This window comes from Ctenocephalides felis, unplaced genomic scaffold, assembly GCF_003426905.1.
Source record: "Ctenocephalides felis isolate EL2017-DRISC unplaced genomic scaffold, ASM342690v1 CF-g0.4_SCAFFOLD_01170, whole genome shotgun sequence".
NCBI classification, from domain to species: Eukaryota; Metazoa; Arthropoda; class Insecta; order Siphonaptera; family Pulicidae; genus Ctenocephalides; species Ctenocephalides felis.
In genome coordinates this window covers 15,330,629-15,355,361 of record NW_020537324.1, presented here as the reverse complement: position 1 = coordinate 15,355,361, position 24,733 = coordinate 15,330,629, and the positions used below count along the sequence as shown (strand labels likewise).

Below are 24,733 nucleotides of genomic sequence, written 5' to 3'. Positions count from 1 at the left end.
ATTCTATTAAATTTTACTTATTTCTTTTTATGTGAAATACAATGTATTTCAAGTGGTCAAAATATAAATATCTAGAATTTGTTTTAGTCAATTAAAATATATATTATTTTATTAAAGAGAATAGTACGAATTGCTCAAAGCAATTGTTTAAAGCATATATAATAAGAGAAAGAAGATATAAAAAAAAACAACAAACAAACCTTTTTCTCCCTGTCCAGTGCATATATTACAACTATTAACCTATTTCTCACCTGTCTCAAATAATATATTATTCTATTACGTAAGAAAACTCTTACTGTTGTTGTTGCCATAAAATAGGTTGTCCATTTGATTGCAGTATTATTCGATGTGTTAATTGTCCGAGTTGATCTGGTTGTATTTGTAGTAATTGTCCGCCAGCTGTTGATAAGTGAACTAAAGGCGGTGGACTTGAAAGGGAAGGTAAACTCGACAACTGCTGAATTGTTTGCATATGAAGGGGATGTTGTAGTGAAACCTAAAACATAAAAATTAACAACGAAATTATTATATATCAAACAGAAACTAAGCATGGAAATAAACTGTATTTATTAGTTATTTAGATCTGACCTGGCCAAGTACGGTATCAGGAGATGCTTGTCTAATTTGATGCATTGTTACAGTTTGTGGCTGGGCTTGAATTATCGTTTGTTGTTGGGTTTGTGGTTGTTGCTGTTGTTGTTGTTGTTGCTGAACTTGCTGATTTTGTTGATCTTGTTGATGAGTCATCATATGTTTTTTAAGGTTTTGAGACTAAAAACATAAAATAATTACTTTTTTAAAATTATTAGCTTAATATTGCTAAATACTTTAAATATAATTAAACAAAAATACATGTTATTGTAGGAACAACACATAGGTTCTCATAATTACCTGTGTATAAGATTTGTTACACAAAGTGCAGGAAAATGTCTTAGCATTATTAGCCGTTTCATGTGTCTTTATATGTTTTTTATAGGAGCCAGACTCCACATAGCCCTTCCCACACGTTTCACAAACATATTTTTTCTCTCCTGTATGGTGACGCCTAAATAGAAAATATTACATCATTACTCAAATGTTTCTAATAAAACTTTTGAGTGAATGTTAAAAATAATCATGTATATTAATATACCTATGAACAGCAAGATAACTAGCAGTAGAAAATTTCTGATCACAAAATTCACAAGGAAACAATTTTTCTCCTGTATGTTTTGTCATATGAATTTTAAGTTCAGTCCTATTCGTGCATCCTTTTCCACAATCAGAACAAGCAAACCTAAATGAATAAAAAAAAAGAATATGTAATTATTATTTTTTATCAAAAAAATACATACACATTTGACTGAATTTAGAGAAATTAGACTTTATTTTTAATAAAATGTTAAAATCATTAGTTTTAAAAGAATAACATTTTATTAAATATTGAAATTTTAATTTTTATTAAATGTTATTTTAAAATAAAATTCTCAGTTTGATAATCTTTATTTTATATATGTGAGTATGAGAAAATCTTTCATTTAACTTTATGGTTTTTACTTTAATATTTACTTTTTAAATCCCGTGTGTGTAGCCATATGATTATTTCGAGCTGAGCTGGTTGCAAATTTCATATCACATCCTGGCGATTCACAAGCATACGGTCTTTCTCCCGTATGCGTTCTTCGATGATAAATCAAAGCTGATTGTTGAGTAAATCTACGAGAACAGTACTGGCATTCAAACGGTTTTTCACCTAGAAATAGATTATAAGCCATATAGTATAGTTGTGAAAGGTTTCAACAAGAAGTTTGCAATACTGGAATAAAATATATTAGCACTGGTAATATTTTATGTTAGATCACAAAAAATAGTATTAAACTTGCAAGTAGTATACCTGTATGAACACGCATATGGGCATTAAGTTTAGAAATCTCAAAGAAGGCTTTTCCACAAGTCGCACAAACATGATCCCTTACACCTCGATGTTTCTTAGCATGCTGGCATAAGGTACTATGACGTCGAAAAGCTTTTCCACAGTCCGGACAATTTAAAGGCTTTTCCCCAGTATGAAGCCTCATGTGCACCTAAAAAATTAAATTGTAAATGCCTATGTTAATTTCTGTATAGTAAATAATAAATTCTGTATATTTCGGTAGATAATAAATAATTTATGTATTATTTACATATAAATATATAAGATTTATGATATATTTACCTTTAAATCTGTAGGATTATAAAAACTTTTCTCGCAATTGTAGCATTTATATGGTTTTTCTCCACGGTGTCGGGCAAGATGGGCTTGCAGAGCATAGTTGGAAATAAAACTTTTTTCACAAACAGTACAAGGATACAACTTTTTCTGTAATAATAATAGAAATATAAGAAAACAGGTTCAAACATTTCCAAATTTAAAATATATTATCTTAAATATATGCAAATAAAGCATGATAACTTATGAATTAGATATAAAAAATATAACTGAATATGGGTCATCATATATTCACCTCAAAATGTGTTTGTCTATGCCGATATAATATAGTTTTCGATTTAAATTCTTTATGACACACAGTACACGTAGGTGGTTTTTCTGGTTTTGCCTAATAAACATTTGTTGTTAGTACATATTTGATATAATTTATTATTTAATATCTGCATTGAATACCTCATGTGTTTTCATATGCATTTTTAGCATCCCTGGACCTTTAAAACTTCGGTTGCATATTGTACAAATTGGGGGCTTTTTACAATTTGCCTTTAAGTAATTAAGAAAACATTAATGCTTATGCAATACAACAACAGTAGAAAAAAATTGTGAAGTTATATTAACCTTTATCCAATTTGAATGTGATCTCATGTGTGCTTTCAACCACTTCGAGTGTTTGAATTCTTTACAACACAGGTTACATATATGCCTTCCAGGTGTTACTGAAGCAGCTGCTTGAAAAGTGACTAATTCTGAAAAATAAAATAGAAAATATAAATTCTATTAATTCTTGCATAACTTTATCTACCTATCTTACTTCTATTTTATCTAATTTAAGACCAAATCAAAAAAATGTATACTACCTAAATAACTTTTATCTTCTTCAGGATCATCAAAATTAATCTCGTTCTGTTCGGTTGATACATTCTTCTGTGATTCTTCTAATTGTTGAATTTCTTGCTGCAATGTGATTATGTTTTGTTGTTTTATTTCTTCCTGTTGCTGCTGAATACTATAAAAAATGATAAAAAGATTTTGTTTAATAACATATATACATTGAAAGCTTATAGTTTAAATAAAATATAATTTTTTTTTTTTTTTTTGTTACAATTTATTTTTGTTCATCAAGACTTTAATGTCTTATTTACAAAATTGATATGAGCAAAAAAAAATACAAAAAATGCAATACATTGAATATAAAATGAAAAAAGTTAAAATAAAAATTAAATTAAAAATATAATTTAAATTAGAAAATTTCGAACAACCTAACACAAAGCTTGACACCGTACTGAAAAAGTTAACCTGTGTGTAGAATTTTTTAAATAAATACAGGTACAAAATTCCAAAGAATAGATATGATCATAATGTAAAAAATAATATGTAATGTGATGTAAAAAACTGAAGCAAAAGATTTGCACCATAATATCAACTAATGTGAATGAAAATAAAATAATGTAAGAATATATAATGGTCAGAGACTGTTATGAATTGTTAGATTTATATATGGGTCATACAAAATATTTCTTTTCTTAAATTTACAGTTTTGTTAAGCTCTATAATAAAAATATAGATGTGTGTTTATTAATCTAAACCCACAAAATATAAATTTATTTTACCTAGCTATTTGTTGAGTCTGTAATTCACTACTATTAACAATATTCTGAATAATTTCATGTTGCTGAGCATTTTGATCTAAGAGTTGCGAATCAGTCAAAGCATGCTGTTGCAAAACATGTACTTGAATCTGCTGCGAGCATCCACTACTTTCATTTATCTGGTCGTAAAGTTCAATAACTTTAAAGTTTGTACCATCAGTATTCGTAATATGTGTATTTCCGCTTTGATCTAAAACATAAATTATGAGTAAAATATATTTACAACTATTTCTGTATGAATATATTTACTGTTTGTGTAAAAATTATGTCCATTTTGGTCTGATATTAAATCAGGTACCACCATTTCGCAATCTTCTCCTGAAACTGTTAAAAGTACTTGTCTGTTTTGTTGAGTTTGGTTAGCTTGTTGCTAGAAGAAAAAATACAATATAATATATATAAAACTAGAGATGACAAATCGTTGTTATACCATTTGTTGTACGTAATCTCTCAGAGTAACATCTGATCGTTCAACTTGGGATTTAAATGAATGGCATCGACTTATTTGATGCACACATTGCACACAAATCTGTCCAGGCAAGCCATCCGTTTGGGACACCTAGAAGAGAATAGAAATATAAAATATATATTGGTTTGAACTAAATATCAAGATACTATGAATTAACATGCATAGGGTTTCGTTAACATGAGCATGCCTATTATTGAAAAATGGATACTATGGCTACAAATTAGTGGATCTAGACAAATTCTTGATCGATAAAGGTTCACTTGACGTAAGTATTGTTATCTGTATCATTTTTATAAGTAAATAGTGCCTTGAAGGCTTAAATTAATCGTACAAAACAATATTTTGCAGTGTGTGTTTTTAGCAAATGCTGATAATAATGGTTTTTGTCATAATCCAGTTGATGACACTGGTAACTAATATAATAATATTTCTTTAATCTAAATAAGCTTAAAATGAATCTAAATCTTGTTATAGTCATTTACCTTGATATTTGTGCATTCCATAAGTAAAGTAGCAATTAATTCCTCAAATAATGGTCTCATATCTTTTTTAATTGACAAGCACGTTCTGCACACCTTATCGAAATCTATCACCTTTTTATCCATTATTAATTATAAACATTTATTTTGAAGAAGAATAATTTTATTTATATTTACTAGCTGTCATATGTTTCTCATTGGTTATGTTTTGAAAAGTCTTTTGTAATATGATAAATTTAACATTTTTCCATATTATTGACACTCAGAACACTGTTCATGCAATAATAACTATTTAAATCAGCATTGCATATTGAGATCTATTTGAAATGCATTATTTATTAATTATATGTCAACACTTTGAAAGGAACAATGCATAAATGTTAAGTAAGTGCAACATCTTGATTGGTGTTGGTGAAGAAATATGAAACAATCGATTGTACTTTTGTAGTTATTTTATAAAGAAAATGATGACCAAATTAATAACAATATTAAATAGTATAATTAAATTAAAATATATGCATTTATTAATAAATGAAAATACTTAAAAATAATTAAAATAACATTTATATGCTGTATATTAACGCGATATAGTACAATTTTACACAAGCATCGGTGGTTCAGTGGTAGAATGCTCGCCTGCCACGCGGGCGGCCCGGGTTCGATTCCCGGCCGATGCAATTCTTTTTTTTTTAAATATTTTATTTTATTTCTTATATATACATTTTTAAATATAATATTATTACTAATATTTTAATTTTTAAATAATATTAAACTTAAATTTAATTAAATTAAATTATCAACATACCTAGACAATATATAAGAGAATTGAGAATATAATATACTCATACATGTGTGCTTACCTAATCTTTTAATATACTCAAGATGTTTATCGGACATCCAAGAAGAGACTATCCTCCACTAATAAAATCGTCTAAAAAATAATAATTCTGCAGGTAAATATTTCTAATTCTATAAAAAAAATTAGCCCAGGTACATATCATACCAATGATAACACCATACCAAAATATCATGGTAATCTTGACTATTTTTCTTCATCTTTCATCTTTCTTGACTATTTTTCAGGCAGAATACAGAATATTCTTGTATACTATATATATTAAATAAAGGCACATTATGTATAACATTAAAAATTTAACACAATACTATATGGCATTTACTACACTAGTGAAATATTATCTTCCATTAAAAATTGAAGGTTAAAAGCTCTTCGATACAACCAAATTTACTTTAAAAATTGAAGGTTAAAAGCTCTTGAAAAAGCTCTTCGATACAACCAAATTTACTTCATTAGATAAAAAATTGAGAGTTTAGTACCGTCACAGAGCATGGTTACCTTAGAGTAGTGTGGGCAAGGTATATGGTACCACCGTACCAACTACTAATACCGTGGGGAGTACTTGAACATTTCAGCTCAGAATATTCTTGTATACTATATATGTATACTTATTTTTAATATGAGAGTTAGTTACCGGGACAGCGCGTACGCAGTCCGACTACCAAAAATTACGCGCCCGAGTTATCCACATTAGGGACAATCGCAGGGGTCAGCCCAACCGAGGTGCAATGGAAGGGCCTCGCCCTGGGGGAACCGCCTTAGTGATCACGGTAGCCCCCACGCCAGGTAAGTATGCTTCAGCGGAAAAAGCAGTTTGCTAAGCTTGGGACGTTCTATGTTTCGCGGTGTGTGTAAGCTGAGAAATGCGCAGCGGCGTTATCTATGGAGAGTACTTCGAACAAGAACTTTAGAAGAGCAACTAACCCGAAGAAGTATTTATCTTGAATAATAATATATTTGTGATAATTGTAATATTATACAAGTATCGTCAAGTTATATTAGAATATTATTAAAATTATATTGTAATGATGTATTCTATAATTTGAAATTTACCTTAAAACAAATTGCATGAACTTCCCAATATGTATACAGAATCAACTTTATCAATAAGAATTGAACTTGAGCTATTTAGATAAAATCATATACTTTTCATTTATGGATAAAATATTCAACTGTTTTCTTCGAAAATAATATTTTCTTTTTACTGAAAAATAATCAATACGATATCCAAATGATGACTTTCATATATATAATTGAATTTATTGCATACTCGTACATTAAATTAATTTATTTAACACATTTTATTTTCTAAATAAAAAAATACATTTCGTATTCTAAAAGTGTATTTTTTCAAGTGTGGACGTCAACTGTGATCAGTAGCTAGCTACAGCTCATGGCGAAATTCTAAACTTAGATGAATTTTTATAAATCAACCGCTTATCATAGGTCTATAAGAGTGGAACCGGAGTAAATTACTCCAAATTGAGTAAAAGAGGTATTTTTGGGGGTAAAATGTATATATTTGAGAAGCACTGAATCAACTTCAGTAAAACCTACTATCGGAAAGAATTTCTGCATTAGCTGAAAATGTGAAGAAATAAGTAGTTTTCGCACTAAAACAAATTAAATATCTCGCTTGTTTTAAATCAGCTTCAGTGTCACAACTGGGTGCGGAAAGTACCAGCAATTTGCCTTAAGGCATGATGCCATACACCACTAGTTTGTTCATGTATTAGTAGGATTTTCATGAAAAATATATGTATTCATAAAGAATATAATTTTTACTTATTGTTTCCTTCAAACCATTTATTTCAGTCTTTTTCAAGGTTTGGAAGTAACAAACAATGTAGCAATCTGCGGGTTATGGGAGGTTATACAGAAGTATGCAAACAGATTCCAATTATAGACTCTGTGGGGTAATGAGAGGTTGCACAAAAACATTTTGGGATAATGGTTCCAAAAGTTCCCCGACTACTGGTCTATAATATTTTAGTATCTTGTTATAGACTACAAAGATCTCTTAAGATCTCATAAACAACTAATTAATACGATTCTTATCTATTATATTTCGAATAGTTTTTTAATTTTCAAAATCGATTCAAGATCGTGGACTAAAATGTGGACGAAAAATTCTATACTTTTCTGATAATTATGAAGAAACGGTTTAGCCGATCGTCGCACAAAACTGACAAAAGGTAATTTTTATCGAGCTTCACCGAAGGGTCTTTAATTATTTAAAATTGGCCCAACCATTTTTGATACAACATCGATCAAAAATTGGTGTACATCAGCACACACTTTTTCCAAATTTGGTCTCAGTCGATTCAGATTCACTTGAAACCTAAAATTAGCAAATCAAATTTTTTTCGCGAAAACATACGCTTCTCCTTAGTGAAGTTAAATAATAATTTCCCACGTTGTTTTTAATAATTTATTTCATTGTAACTAAAGCCAGCCTAAACGGCAAGTCCATTAATTACATAGGTACATAATCTTTTAATGACTAGATACAAATGTATTCATATTTACAATATATTAAATAATTAATCTCATATACTTACATTAAAATTAATAATATTTTTTCACAGCAATAGTACATTTTTTAATGGTGTGTTGTTACTTCGTACAATTTTTACAGTTTAAAATAATATGTAAATTGTTAAAATGTGGACGAAGAATAAACTTTATTCTATAAATATATAAACAACATATATATTAATATTAACAATAAATATAAATGATTCTAGTAATATCTTTCTTATTACAAATTATGTTGCAGTACACAGTTAACATTTTGGACAATAACTAATAATTAATATCTTTGGATTAATTTTCAATAAATCATGATTTATGTTTTTTCGCATAATATAGAAAAATACCCATAAAATATTTGTGATTTAGTATTTTTGTAATAATTTCTTGATAAATAATGAACACAGAATGACCATCATTAAATTAAAAGTATGAGCCTGTTAACACTTTCAGATAATTCTTTTATATTTTCTATATGTATTATGTTTTCAAAAGCTATATTCAAATGTTATTTTTATTTACAAATATTATACTCGAATATTTATATGTTTATGTACACTTGGATCGAACTAATGATTAATTAAATTAAATTTAGCTTAAATATACTAATTCGGACTCAAATGCTGTGTCTGCAAATTGGACACAGCAATATTATAACTGCCAAAAATTCAGATCAATCAAACAGCAAAGTAAACGATCCAATAGTTGCTGTTTCTTGCATTATTCTTATATTTTTGTTTAGCTAAGCTTCCCATAATCTAAATTTCACCACAACTGCATTTCAATTATATTGATGCTTCCAAACTATTGTTCTCCACTAAAGTATGAATTTTGCATTAGGTACAATTTATCAATAGGATTTACCAGTAAGCCTGTATGTGACATAGATGACGGTTCTTGGTTGCCTGGGCCAACTACATCCTGGTGCAATGATGGTATTCCATCTGATGTTCCATCGTCCAGGGCATCGAATGTACTTCCATCCAAAGATAACTCGGAACTACAGTAACTATCACCAGAATGGGCAGGGTAATCTGGTAATAGACACATCAATTGTAATATTTAAAAATAATGGATAATTTCCAAAAAAAATGGTATGGAAATTTGTGGAAAATATGTGTATTTCACTCAAAATTACTTATCTGATAATACTAATATGCAAGATGTGAGAAATATTATAAAACAATAAATTCAATATTTGTAAAGGTAATTAATTGTGAAAAATGTCTAATACTCGTATAATTTTTTACAATTTAAAACATATATTTCAATAATTATAAATGTATACATAACACTTCCAATTTCGATCGGATTTCTACCCGTAGGTACATCATCCCTCATATCTGTTCTATCAATACCATAATAAGTATTTCAAATATAAAAGGTATGATACAATTGTGTGACAAAAAGGGAGAAAGAAAAATTTTCTATACGTATATCGCGTATTTTTAGTATTCTGCACAAATATACTTCTTGTAAAAATGACTAAAAGGCAATTTACTTAAGCATAAAAGTCAGTTTCATTTTCATATTCGATAGTCCAAATTTGTATATTGATGTGATTTGCATAGTGATGTGCTAATAATGTGGATGAAACTCATACAAATATTACAAATAATTATTACCATCTGGCGAATAAGGCATGTTCGGATTCAAAGGTCTACTTGAGGCTGAAAAAGAGCCATCCATACACAAAGATTCTTGCTTGACTGCAGCTTCTCCATCAGTGCCATCATCTGCATTTCCTGATCCAGAATCTTTCCGCTTGTCGCCTCCTGAACCGCCGTCTTGTTTTGCTTTACGTTGAAGTTTCTTCATTTTTGCGCGTTGATTTTGGAACCACACCTGGAATGAATATAATAGTTATATTAAATAAAGGTACCTTAGGTACATTATGGATAACATTAAAAATTTTACACAATACTATATTAGTATACGTATCATGGCATTTATCACACTAGTGAAATATTATCTTCCATTAAAAATTGAAGGTTAAAAGCTCTTCAATACAACCAAATTTACTTTAAAAATTGAAGGTGAAAAGCTTTTCGATACAACCAAATTTACATGGCATTTACTACACAAGTGAAATATTATCTTCCATTAAAAATTGAAGGTTAAAAGCTCTTCAATACAACCAAATTTACTTTAAAAATTGAAGGTGAAAAGCTCTTCGATACAACCAAATTTACATGGCATTTACTACACTAGTGAAATATTATCTTCCATTAAAAATTGAAGGTTAAAAACTCTTCGATACAACCAAATTTACTTTAAAAATTGAAGGTGAAAAGCTCTTCGATACAACCAAATTTACATGGCATTTACTACACTAGTGAAATATTATCTTCCATTACAAATTGAAGGTTAAAAGCTCTTCGATACAACCAAATTTACTTTAAAAATTGAACGAGCTTGAAAAGCTCTTGAAAAAGCTCCTCGATTTACTTACCAACCAAATTTACTTCATTAGATTAAAAATTGAGAGTTTATTACCGTCACAGGACATGGTTACCTTAGAGTAGTGTGGGCAAGGTATATGGTACCAATACCGTGGGGAGTATTTGAACTTTTGAACATTTCAGCTCAGAATATTCTTGTATACTATATATATATGTATACTTATTTTTATTATGAGAGTTTATTACCGGGACAGCGCGTACGCAGTCCCGACTACCAAAAATTACGCGCCCGAGTTATCCACATTAGGGACAATCGCAGGGGTCAGCCCAACCGAGGTGCAATGGAAGGGCCTCGCCCTGGGGGAACCGCCTTGATGATCACGGTAGCCCCCACGCCAGGTAAGTATGCTTCAGCGGAAAAAGCAGTTAGCTAAGCCTAGAACGTTCTATGTTTTGCGGTGTGTATGAGCAGAGCAATGCGCTGTAGCGTCATCTAGTGGCTTTCATTGAGCGCCGAAACGTCTCGATACATTTCATCATCTTCGCTATATGATGGCTATATGATATTTAATTTTAATTATATGTGTGATGTTGTAAAAATTGCCTTTTGCATATTGAATTTGAAAAATATATAATTTACACATAATATTAACACGTTAATCGCCACAATAATATCAGAAACTAGTGGAATATGGCATCGTGTCTTAAGGCAAATTGCTGGTTACTTCCCGTACCGTAACGAAATGTTCGAGAAATATTAAATGTTTTTAAATAGATTATTTTAAACACTCTAACTTTATTAATATTTATAAGAATTATATAATTTAAATTGCAAAGTTGAAATTATTTGCTTATATTAGAACAAAATTAAAATTAAAATCTGAATTATTTTTGATATACACACAATTTTTTTTCCCCAAAATTAATTATTTTGTTGAAACAAGAAGAAAGTACTTTCAATAATTCAAATCGGACGCTTAGTTCTCTCAAAAGAGCCATTTTTTGCACATTGGTAACTCTATTAGATAGTTTAGTTATACTTTTACCTTTTTCAAAGTAATAAACAAAATTTTTTTTTGCCATAATTTCTGAAGAAACACTATTTTTAACCCTACAGTAAAATTTTTCTCTGTAGGACTTATAAGTCAAGAAATTTTCAGGTTTTGTTTCCCTGGCTTTCGAAACATACTGAAAATGTATAGTTTGCCTTGGGCATCTGTGATTTACGTGTCCGACATATATTTAGAATTTTTAATAATCATACACAAATGACTGATATGGCATTTAAAGTGTTAAAAGGAATATTAACGAATCATTTCAATTAATATGCATTGTAGTTTTACTATGGTATATGATACAATAATATGTTTAGTAAACATGTGTAATAATACTTATATAGATAGTATTTTTTTTCAGTATCAGAAAAAAAAATACGTGGGCCATGGTAACTTTATTAGATAATTTAGTTAAAAATGTATCAAGAAAACTGTTAGGCAACTGAAAAATGTCAAAGTAATTAGCAAATATTTCTGGAGAAAAACTATTTTTTATTTAGCACCTGCATGACTTACATGGCCTTATACTAATAAACCTTTTTTTTCCAATACACGGCTTGTCGAGAGAAAAGTGTTTTATATATAAGCCAAGAAATTTTTAGGCTTTGAAAAAGTATTGCTTGCGTCAGACATTTGTGATTGACGTGTCCGACATATATGTAGAATTTCTGTACAAGTCATACACAAATGACTAATATGGCATTTAAAGTGTTAAAAGAAATATTATCGAATCATTTCAATTAATATGCTTTGCAGTTTTACTATAGTATAAGACACAATCATATGTTTAGTAATAATAATTACACTAGAACCTAGATTAACCAGACTAATTGTTTTCGATGGGCATTCGGATAATCAAAAATCCGGATAATCGAATGTATGAAGAATAATGTTGTGTATTTATTAAAAATAACAATTGCATACATAGATATCAACAAAAATCAATGTTTATTGAGAAATTAACACTTCCTTATGCATGTACATACATATTTTCTTCGATTACATTACATACATGTACTGAATTGCAGCAAAAATCCTGCAAAAATTTGAATTGTAGATATGTTCATACATATAAATTAGTCACGGATGATAGTCCGGATAATCGCATTTCCGTATAACCGAGGTCCGGATAATCAAGGTTCTACTGTATGTAGATAGTTTCAATTGTTAATGCAAAGTTTTATTTATAACTTAAACATTTGACCTTATGAAAATAAAATTAGAATCCGACTGATTTTTTTCCATTAATATACTTTATATATTTATTCCTTGACTTATCTAAAATAAATAATTGTCGTAGAAGTAGCAAATTATATCAGCTTTTATTTTTTTTTAAATGTCTTAAAGAAGTATATATATCTATTCTACCTGAACAACCCGCACGCTCAGTCCAGTTTCCTTTGCCAAAGCTTCTCTGACTTTTCTGCAGGGTTTAGGACTAAGTTCGAATGATGCTTTGAATTGTCTTCTTTGGGCTGATGTCAGTATCGTTCGAGGCCTTTTGGGGCCTCTTCTTCCATCTCTTGGTCTTGATGAATCATCTACAATCATATCATCATCCACCTAGAGAACAAACATAAGATATTAAAAAAAAAATTGAAGCAATCTTAAAAATAATATAATATGTTTAGAAAAACTTAATATGTGTTGAAATACACAATTACTGAAATATTTCTTAAACACAAAAATTGATTTATATTAAAAAGTCTCTAATAATAGACCAGAAAAAACAAGTACCTACGAGAAGATTAAAATGAAAGTGGCCGCAAGATTTAATAAATTAACAATCACTTTATTTATGTAAGGAAATTCTCTATTGGGGAAATTTCTAAAAGCCCTGTACCCGTCAGCAAATAACCTCATTGAACCCAAGGTTCAGATTGGTTATAAGAAATAAATAAAAAAAAAATTAAAAAGTAATTTTATGTTTTATAAGAACTGAAGTAAAAAGTTGTAATTGTCAATCAACTAAAAACACATTGAAGTTTCTATAAGCGGTATAATTCAATAAGCATTTATTTTAAGTATTTATTAAGTATTTATTATTATTACCCCTAGAAAAAACATCTCCTTTTCAAAGTCTCGCCTGCAGAACAGTCTTCCAGCTCTTATAACAAACTGTTCTCCTTTCTGCAGAGGTCTTTCACAAACGGCGCAAGAAAAACAAGCCACATGATAAACATGCTGTTGAGCTCTCATCACCAAATCCCTCGGGAGCAATCGTTCGCAGCAGCGGGAACATTTGGCTGCAAATGCTCGTTCGTAATCCGCCCTGCAGTAAAGGCGTAAATCGCGAGCGAAGCAGGACCTGGATAACGTGTCGCCGCAGGCACAACATCTTAAACAATGTTCGTGCCAGGATGCGTCTGCCACTCGGAGCAGGAATCGGTCCAGGATCAGACGACCGCAGCCTGTGCAGGATGAAGCGCCAGTGGCTTGGGGTTCGAGTTTTATGCTCGGTGCTATAGGTGGTGGAGGCTCACATTCTGAAAAATAGAAAAATAAAAATTTAGAAAAAGCAAACTCACTAATAATCTAAGAATTTTGATTAAGAACTCAATACAGAATGAATTTAATATTGAATGAAGTCGTATATTGAATCATTCCATATTTATATTCAGCAGATTCATTTTTTATCAAGTATAATAGAATAGTAATAATAGTTTATTTTAGTATAGCAATAACTATAATGTAGGTTTTTTCGATTTTCAGAGGGAATTTATAATTACTTTCCTGAACTCTGAAACATTATCTACATATATATAAAAATAAGTCGGGTTTTCCTTCCTGACGATATAACTCCAGAACGCACAAACCAATTTTGACAATTTTGCATTCGTTGGAAAGGTCTCGGGCTCCGCAAGGTTTATAGCTAAGAAAATTAGTAAAATGTAGTTTACCAAAGAGCACTTCAATGAAACGGATAATTTGCGGATTCACTTTTATTTACTTAGAGAAGTTCAACTAAAAATCAATACATTTTTGTAATCAAAATACAAAAAAATTCTTCATCTTTCTCACGAAACCATCTGGTGGCGAAACGGAGTTCGTCGGGTTTGCTAGTTATTAATATAACTCTGAATAATTATTATTACAATCAATATTTTAAATTTATACATTTTTCTTTAATTTTCACTGATTTATTGCTTATTGATAATAATTAAATCTCTAAGTATCGAACACATTAATTTAATACAAATTAATCATTATTAAATATTTTATAAAAAAATTTATATTAGTATTTAAAAACAAATGCATTGCATTTCACACCTTACCTACTGTCAAACTTCAATTATTTAGCTTTGATTAACTTTATTTCTTGTTAATACCTGTAAATTAATATTTGATTGAATTGAAGAATTATTTTCTAATAACTGATTGAGATTGAAAGCCTTTTCATTCGTAAAACCAAATCTAAAGATGAAAAAATGATGACTGTAAAATAGTGAAAACACTGCACGTCTACATGTGTAGTCTTTTGTTTTTTTTTCTCTGAAAATACCAAATTAAATCGATAATTGCAATTATCGATTGCAATGATCTTTTATATATTTTATATTCTATTTCATATTTACAAATAAAAATTAATATTTAATTTTAGAAATTAAAATTTATTTATTGTATATTGTATCCTGTACATTAATTATTCATTTTAGTTTTAATAATATCGATTATGGATATATGTGCAAAAACTTTATTTTATTGTTTTAATTGTAATTATAATTGTTGGAACTTTTTTTGATGTTTTTATTTTGCGATCTGCTCATACAAAACAATGAACAGATTTTATAGAATAGATATGAAAATAAAAAAATTATGGTTACATATTAGCAGGTACGATAGCATATTAGATATTAAAATTACAAAAATCTCAGTCAAAATTTTTTATAAAAGTTTATGTTATAGAATTTTAAGTTTCTATTTTGAATATTTCTGGTTTAAATATATATGTTAAAGTATTGATTATGGATTATAAATTCACAGTATACAGAAAAAGTTGATATAATATGCCACTTTACTTGCAGCATTAATTATTTGAAAATAATGAACTTTATATTTATAAAAACTGTTTTTGGGAAAGTTATGAAATAAAGGATTATATATACATATATACAATAACAAATATACAAATACAAGATGTACTATGCAGGTGAGCACTTCAGGAAATGTCGATAAAAACATTGACAATAAGGGAAGAACAACTTTTTCAAAAGCTTTTTGAGAAGTTCCTTCCGGTCTCTTCGAAAAGAACTTTTTTTATACGGCATTATAAAGAGTTGTATAACACGATTTTGACTTAAATTATATAATTTAGATTATATTGATTTTTAAGAATTTATGAAAGTATTACAAATGATAATTTAATTTGGATTTATTCATTTAATTATTTTAACAACAATATTGATTGCATTAAATTGCACCTGAGATATAATGTATATAAAATATTTTGTAAGCTTTTGGGATGAAAAATTCTTATTGTCGTATATAATTTCAAAAATAAATTTTTAAATATGTGATAAATATAAATAAAAAATAATTCTCGATGATTTTTGCACACAAATCCATTCTAGAATATTTAATAAATTAGACGTGAAAGTCATATAGGACTATTTTTATTATTTTTAGATTATGAGTTCAATTACAATTTTGTGTCTAACCTGGTCTATCAGCACAAGGTAAATTGCCCCTAAGAGCTTCGTCTTCTGGGCCTCTCATGGGTCCCATGGCGCCACCTAATGCAGTCAAATTAGAATAAAATTCTAACATATTCCAAGTCCACCCCTGATCGCACCCCTGCGAACCAAATACGCCCCGCATGCGCGGTTGGCAATCACTTTACAAAATTAATATATTTTCACCAAATTATTTTGAACTCATGTCACTTTGGAAATTTTAATAACACTTGTGTATTAAATATGCACTTTATTGCACAGTTCACGAATAAATTTATAGAAATAATTTTTAAATTGTGAGGGTGAATTGTAGGGTTAATAGATTTTTGGAAGTACTATGTTTATACCAATTTTAAGAAAAAAATGTTGGTGGAAATGATTAAAAATCATAGAAGAGAAGAAACACAACTGGCCTGTCAGGCTTTTGAGATCGTACTGTCAGGCTTTGATATCAACCTCAGTGCGCATGCATCCCTTCGGTATTACGTTGAATAAGGGCGGGTTCCCTGCAAACTCCACCTTTTATTCATAATTTATCCGAAACACCGCCTGTCCTCCACCGCGATCGAAGCACGCCTTCGAATTGATACCATGAGGGGAATCATGATCGCGTCGTATGCGGACTTTCCGTCGGAGCTTCGAGCTTTGCAATAAGCTCGCTGTGTGCTTTTCTATACACTAGCTGTGTGAGATTTACAAGGCTCCTTATGAGTTCCTTAGCGATTATAAGATGAGCTTTTTTATTTGTGCTGCTGCGAAGAGTAGGTAATATTACCGTATATTTTAATTTAGCATCTTCAGCATCCTCACTAATGCGAGACTTTTTATGTCAAAGTTAGTGCAGCATGAAGAGTTATTAGATCCTAGATCCTAGTATAATGTAGATTCAATATTGTAATCGAAAATTTTTGAGGAAAATGACGATGGTTAATTCAAATATTATTTAGTAGTTACCATCACAACAAAATATAGGTTATATGTATTTTTATTGCAAAAAGCAACTCATAATCATCTTTTATCATTATTCATACACATTTGCCAGGTAGGTGATCTGCAGTACAAAAAGTAGATAAAACTAACAAATTTTGTGTCTTACGACAGCATCTTATAGAATTTCAGTATCTATTTTATTACAAATTTGTAATATCAAAGAACTATATCAAAATTTCAAACTCTTATAGGATTTGGTTGACTATTTGATCAGAATTTAGCGATATCACAAAACAATACCAAAAGTAAAAGATCTTTTAGGGTTTGGATGACTATTTGATCAGAATTTTGTAATATCAAAAAACTACATCAAAAGTATAAATGATATTTTAGGATTTGAATGACTACTTGATCTGAATTTTGTATTATCATTGGGGATTTAAATGACTAATCAATTAGAATTTTGTAATATTGAATAATATATAATGATATATATATATATATATATATATATATATATATTATTGCAAAGAGCAACTGCTGATCATCTTCTATTATTATTTCTTGACATTTGTGAAGTAAATGATACAAAAAGTAGATAAAACTAATAAACTTTGTGTATCATAACAGCATATTAAAAAATTTGTATTCGCACACATACACACACATCCATTTTTCTAAAGTATGCCAAAATGTTCAGGTGGTTTTGAAACGTAAAGATATATAAACAATTTTATTTTCAATTTTTCTGCGATTACTATAACTTGCCCTACGGGAAGTTATTTACTCATTTGATATCAAATACAAATCATTTGATATAAACACAAATATCATAAATACTACATGAATTACTTGAAACAAATGAAATTAGCATTGTTTTTTTAATTTTATTATTGGCATTTGGTCACTCAAATTATTTTTTAATTTTAAATTTTCTTATTCTACGATTATAAGTCTCCACAATTTATTCGAGCCTATATAAATTTTATATTATATGTTTTTTATTCACACTACTCAAACTGAAATCGATCTGATTGTGAGTTTAACTAGCACAGTTTTATTACACAATTTTAATATCATTTTTAATGCAAATATTATATCATTGTGTTATATTATATTACCAGATATATAACATTAATTTTTCATATTTAGCTTTTGCTTTAGATGATTTTTTTCATATGAGGGTGAATAAACAAATAAACTTTTATTATTTATTCAAAAACATACAGAAATACAAAAATAACAAAAAGTAACGGAAATGCATTCTAATATATAATATTAATATTTTCTGTAATATAAACGTATTCATACCATGAATAAATTTCAGTAATATCTGATTTCAAATGCAATATGAATCATCATCTGCAAAACGATGTATGAATAAAGCCGTTCCCTCTTGTTTATTGTTTTGCATATAATAGTTACTACATCCCTATGTATAAACTTTAGCGTGATCTTCACGGGTAAACATCAAACAGAGTATTCTTGGCAAACATCCCCCGTGAGGCTTTTGGACCCCCAACAAAGCCAACAAGACATTAGCATATTCGGTACTGGAACTAACAAACGATGATGAAAAGCAGACATTGTAATGTGAATTTAATTCTCGTATTATTTTTTTTTAAATATAAAAATAAGTAAATCAATCAAGAGATTATAACATTTTTGTTACATTGTTTCAGACAAGGAATGATTTCGGTAGTAATAAATATCTATCACGTAATGTAACAAATGCGTGCAATAAATCGAAAATAATAATTAGGTTTCGGTAGTAGTAGTAAATAGTTCTATGATGGATTGCTTTACAGGTCAAACCCATTATTCATAATTTATTATAGAAAATTATAAAATAAATTTTATGTTTTTCTAACTATTCTCTCTATTTTATTGCAAAGGTATATTTATTTTTATATTTACATTTTGGATGCAGGATAAAATTTAGTAATTACAGAAAATAAATTATTTTAATTGAATTAAATTAGTAGAATACAACACTAAAACAATATTAAGCCTAACATTACTATTATGTAATGCAACAAGTTGAAGAAAAAAATGTTACGATATTAAAATACATAGTTTATTTAAGGCATGTAGTTCTTGAGATTCTTCTAATTGTGAAAAAAACCTTTAAATATTCGTTTCGAAATTTTCATTTAAGTCTCAAATCTGGAAAATAATAATTAAGGGCAGTATCAAAAAAATAGTATGAAAATAATAATAATGATTAGAGTAGAAAAATATTAAAATAATTTGAAATAAAAATTTGAAAAAATATGGAAAAAATATATCCAAAAAAAGAATCTCCGTTCTGGATACTTTAGAAATTTCAGTAATATTTACCCCAGCCACATGTAAGTTTCTAGAGGTATCATATGAAAAACTGTAGAAGCTGAATCAAAATTAACAATTCACTTAAAACATGATATTAAGGTCTCGTAAACTAAACAACAGTGCTCACAGCTAAAAAAAACTAATAACGAAAAAAATACTTTTGTTGTGGATTTTCAAACATTAGACTTATTTGGTCGTAAGAATCAAGACTATAGATGGATGGTTATACATCTTTTTCCCTCTACTTTCAAATATTGTTGTTGAAAAATTCACTTGTTTTTGAGATATCCTACCCTATATATAAAATATATAAATATATATATATATATACATATACATATATATATATATATATATATATATATATATATTTCAAAGTAACTAGCAGCCCATTCGTCGAAATAAAAAGGTATAAAGTGTAATACTTTTATTTATACGTTTCGACACAAGATGCGTGTCATCATTCAGCAACACAGGACAAAAACACTCAACAAAAATTTACAAACAAAACAGTTTTTTTACAACAAAATTTACAACAAAAAAGTTTTTGTCCTGTGTTGCTGAATGATGACACGCATCTTGTGTCGAAACGTATAAATAAAAGTATTACACTTTATACCTTTTTTATTTCGACGAATGGGCTGCTAGTTACTTTGAAATATGTTTCAACGTCGAAAAAACTATCAAGATATATATATATATATATATATATATATATATATATTAGGGTGGTCGTTAACAAAGACATTTTCGAATTTCTTTGCTCCCAAGGGCACCAATGCTTCCAAATGAATAAAAAATGAATCTTTAATAGTATTAGCTCTTAATATAAACATTTAGATAGAGCGCACACCAATTGAAAGTTTCTTATATTTGTTATTAACATACGCCATTAAGTAAATTCTTGCGCCATCTGTATAGTATTCGTGACCTCATATGTTATGACACATAAGAATATTTCTGAACCACTTAACCTCTAATTAAATCCATGTGGACTGTTCTATAACATTTATTCATCATGGTATTAAATAAATATTTTTCTGAAAGAAAAAAATAGTTAGGAAAAAATAATTTTCTCTATTTCTATACGTTTTGATACCTGATGTGTATCACCATTCAATAACCAAATGTATGATGTTCAATTTCCTTGCTCCCAAGGGTTCAAATGGTTTCAAATTGATAAAAAACAATTTTCTGAAAGTTCTAGCTCTTAATATTGTATTTTAGATAGAGCGCAATTCAATAAAAAAATTTGTATGTATATTTTTGTATGTATATATTTGTATGTATATATATATATATTTGAATTCTAATACTTTTTGCTAAGTTTGTGATATCTAGGTAGACATTTGCTATTCCCTTACAATCGCGGTTCAAAGGTACATCGGGCGAAACGGGATGTACCTTTCCCCTCCACAAGACATGCGCAGACCGCGGCCAAACATTGATGACTCCCAACGGAATCGATCTGGTGCAAGAATTCGGTGTATTTTTGGGAATATATTGTTAAGCCGACATTGATAAATCAACAGAAAAGGAGAAATATTCGAAAACTGTCTACAAGTATGCATTCAGAACGAAGCGAACGTTATTTGATAAACTTTACACAATCGGCAATTCTTAGAGACTGAGTTATTAGTGTATTTATTAGATATTAAGAAGGTATTATGTTTATTGGAATACTTCTAAAACTTTTGAAACAAAAATTTATAGATTAAATTGATTAAATATTATATATTGAAATTTTATATTTATTAATATAAACAAAAGTTTGCTAACATAGTGTTTCAAGAACATCTTTAGGATAATAGAATAATAATAATAAGTTTTGGATGACTATTTGATCAGAATCTTGTAGGATTTTGATAGCTGTGAGATCAGAATTTAGAAAGATCAAAAGCTATATTCGAAGTTTAAACGATTTTTCTGGATTTAGATGACTATTTGATCAGAATTTTGCAGGATTTTGATAGCTATGAGCTCAAAATTGTGTAATATCACAAAACTATATCAGAAGGTCAAACAATCTTTTTGGATCTAGATGACTATTTGATCAGAATATTATATGATTTGGATGGCTATAAGATCAGAATTTTGTAATATCACAAAACTGTATCACCAGTTTAAAAACGATGTTTTTGTATTTGGATGACTATTCGATCAGAATTTTGTAAAATTCTAATGGCTATGAGATCAGAATGTTGTCACAAAATTATATCAGAAGTTCAAACAATCTTTTTGGATCTGGATGACTATTTGATCAGAATTGTGTACGATTTTGATGGCTATGAGATCAGACTTTTGTAATATCACAAAGCTATATCCAAAATTTAAACTATCTTTCTGGATTTAGATGACAATTAGATCAGTATTTTCTAGGATTTTGATAGCTATGAGATCAGAATTCTATAATATCACAAAACTAAATCAAAAGTTTAAACAAACTTTTTGGATTTAGATGATTTGATCAGAATTTTGTAGGATTTTGATGGCTATGAGATCAGACTTTTGTAATATCACAAAGCTATATCAGGCGTTTGAAACTCTTTAGATTTGAATGACTATTTAATCAGAATTTTGTAGCATTTTGATGACTATGAGGTCAGAATTCTGTAATATCACAAATCTAAATCAAAAGTTTGAACAAACTTCTTGACTTTAGGTGATTTGATCAGAATTTTGTAGAATTTTAATAGCAATCAGATCAGAATCTGATTGCTATTAATATATCAGAAATCAGAAGTATAATCGATCTTCAAGGATTCTGATTACTCTCAGATCAGAAAATTATATCAAACGCTTAAAGATTCTTTAGGATTTGAATGACTTTTCCATAAAAAATTGTAATGTAAAAAAATTATAAAAATAATAAGAAATATTATATTCAATTAAAAATTTTTACTTTCAGATTTTTTATCAAAACGATGCTGCAACTAGAATAAATATTATTATAAATTTTTTTTTACAGATACTTATCTGTATATAATCTACTACTCCAATCTAATACTATATAATCAATATTCATTATATATATATATATATATATATATATATATATATAAAATCATATATGTTATATAAAGTACCCACGGGTAGACAAATATGTACAAAAAGCTACAATGTAAAATGTATTCTAAATTAATGCAATAAATACTTTTGTCTAACTGTCTGTTCTGGAAAATATCATTTGTTTGGTTTATCCTTCTCAAAATCAACTCCTCCCTCCGGTGGAAATTTCACACTAATGCGATATTTGTTCCTGGTTGTGTTTTTCTGAAAATTGATATTTTATTGCGCGGAAATGACGGTCGCCTTGAAAAGAAAGGAAGAACAAATACGAAAAAATAGCAGAGCGATTAGGATCACGATGTGGTAACATCGAGAGATCGTTTTGCGGAGATGATCAGTTTATAATGATACACCTAGGGGCGCTCGGTCGTTAGTGCCAGCGCTAACGGGCCCAGAAAAGCGCTATTGATGTCTTTATCGATGAAGACGGAGGAATAACCAGAATTTAATATGAATTTTGAGCTGCTTTGGTAAATGACATTAAATTAAATTTAAAATAATAATAAATAAATAAAACTTGTACATATGCACAAGGGCTATATTAAACTGCTGCAAAAATTAATTTATTAATGGGCATTAAAAGTAAATTTATTATCAAATTTGAATCATTTATTTAATCGAGCAATAAATGCTAATTATTGTATCTGTGATTTTTTAAATCACAATTAATAATTTTAATTGAAAATAATTTATTAACTTCTTGAAGGAGAAGTTTATGTTTTCATCAAAATTCCGAATCGCTAATTTTATGTTTTCTCGACGTTTCAAGCCATTCTGAGTCGAATGAGACGAAATTTAGAAAAAGTATGTGTGTGTATGTGTATGTGAACAGATTTTTTGCCGTAAATCGACGTTTTCTCAGAAACGCTGGACCGATTTCAAAAATTTAAAAGCCATTCGATGTATCTCGATGAGGAATACGATTGGCCGAGCCGTTTCTTTGTAAATCGCAGAAAAGTGAAAAATTTTCGTCCACGTTTTAGCCCGCAATTCTGAATCGATTATGAAAATTAAAAACCGTTCGAATATATTGGTTGGGAATCGTGGAGATTTTGGTGGAGATCGGCCGGGCCGTTTACTTGCAATAAAGTGTTAAAAAATTTTTTTCAACAATTATTATTATTATTTTTTTGACGGTAGATACCATAGTCTTGTAGATCATACTAAAATGACGGCCCTACGACAACTCGTTAACTCTAAAAATTCGTCAAAGTTTGCAAAATTTGGTTTCGTTTTTTTGCAATTTGTCAAAATTAGACCTTTGATCGACGTTTTCGCAAAACGCCTGAACCGATTTCAGAAATTTAAAATCCATTTGATGTATGTCGATGAGGATTATTGTTTTGTCAGTTTTGTGCGACGATCTGCCAAGCCGTTTCTTTGTCAACGTTTCCTCCAAATTTAAATCATACCAGCTAATCGATTTTGAAAATCAAAAACTGTTCGAAGATATTAGTTGAGAATGATACTGATTAGTTTTAGGAGAAAATCTGCCGAGCCGTTTTCTTGTAATTAACTGTTGAAAAAAAAAATTGAGCTGATTTTTATGGAACTTATTTTGGCGACAAATCTTATAGAACTTACTAAAATATGACAGCCTTACGACAAGTAGTTTAATTTAAAACAAATCATCAAAGTTTGAGAAATGAGTAGTTATTTTGAAGTTTGTTAAAATCAAAATTAGACGATTTACTTGGTATAACGATAGAATACTTGGTCTTAAAGAACATACTAAACCATTGAAGTCCTACGGAAACTGGTTCAATTATAGAAATTATTGATTTTTTGAAAATTTGTTTTTAGAAAATACTCAGAGTTAACGTGATCGTTCGTGTTCAATGATGTGTGATAAATCCACTCGGAATACTTTAATCACTCATAAATTAATTTATTTTTTATTGATTAAGTCGATTATTTACACATATCGGGAAGTTTATGTAACCGCCTCAAGGCAAAATACCAATACAAACTAGTTTATTTATTTATTTATAAGAAGCTCATTAAGTGATCAATGATATCAAGGGTAAAAATCCTATGAATATAAAGTTCTGCAAACATTAATATCTCTTCAATTACTTCTGAAATATAATACCGTCACTA

The 24,733-nt window shown here is 28.9% G+C and overlaps 2 protein-coding genes and 3 non-coding genes across 5 annotated transcripts in view; 1 reads left to right on the top strand and 4 right to left on the bottom strand.

The window, feature by feature from the left end:
- Nucleotides 1-71: 71 nt before the first annotated feature.
- Nucleotides 72-4,995, bottom strand: LOC113366570 (zinc finger protein 354A-like). The gene is made up of 15 exons (XM_026608199.1): nt 4,789-4,995; nt 4,268-4,396; nt 4,087-4,207; nt 3,799-4,027; nt 3,046-3,194; nt 2,807-2,934; nt 2,642-2,731; nt 2,484-2,576; nt 2,195-2,338; nt 1,874-2,063; nt 1,549-1,732; nt 1,133-1,276; nt 892-1,045; nt 589-771; nt 72-496 (listed from the first exon to the last, which is right to left on the bottom strand). Exons 1-15 carry the CDS (start codon nt 4,909-4,911, stop codon nt 293-295), a joined length of 2,265 nt encoding a protein of 754 aa, XP_026463984.1. The 5' UTR covers nt 4,912-4,995; the 3' UTR covers nt 72-292.
- Nucleotides 4,996-5,391: 396 nt separating this feature from the next.
- Nucleotides 5,392-5,462, top strand: Trnag-gcc. The gene has a single exon. It is a non-coding gene; the product is annotated as a tRNA-Gly (tRNA).
- Nucleotides 5,463-6,273: 811 nt separating this feature from the next.
- On the bottom strand, nt 6,274-6,435 carry LOC113368519. The gene has a single exon (XR_003366426.1). It is a non-coding gene; the product is annotated as a U1 spliceosomal RNA (small nuclear RNA).
- A 2,542-nt stretch (nt 6,436-8,977) lies between these two features.
- LOC113366895 (LIM homeobox transcription factor 1-beta-like) overlaps nt 8,978-24,733 on the bottom strand; it is a 17,729-nt gene continuing 1,973 nt past the window's right edge. Inside the window, exons 4-8 of the mRNA XM_026608541.1 lie at nt 16,289-16,363; nt 13,683-14,116; nt 12,999-13,193; nt 9,799-10,018; nt 8,978-9,207 (exon numbers count right to left, since the gene is read on the bottom strand). Of these exons, the coding sequence (XP_026464326.1) occupies nt 8,978-9,207; nt 9,799-10,018; nt 12,999-13,193; nt 13,683-14,116; nt 16,289-16,363 (1,154 nt within the window). The remainder of the gene's footprint in view (nt 9,208-9,798; nt 10,019-12,998; nt 13,194-13,682; nt 14,117-16,288; nt 16,364-24,733) is intronic.
- LOC113368517 lies at nt 10,821-10,982 on the bottom strand. The gene has a single exon (XR_003366424.1). It is a non-coding gene; the product is annotated as a U1 spliceosomal RNA (small nuclear RNA).

Coding starts and splice junctions, on each gene's coding strand:
- LOC113366570 (XM_026608199.1), bottom strand. CDS start 4,911: ATGGATAAAAAGGTGATAGATTTCGATAAGGTGTGCAGAACGTGCTTG. Junction 2,935..3,045: donor AGAAGATAAAAGTTATTTAG/GTAGTATACATT, acceptor TTTATTTTTCAG/AATTAGTCACTTTTCAAGCA. Junction 2,339..2,483: donor ATAGACAAACACATTTTGAG/GTGAATATATGA, acceptor TTATTATTACAG/AAAAAGTTGTATCCTTGTAC.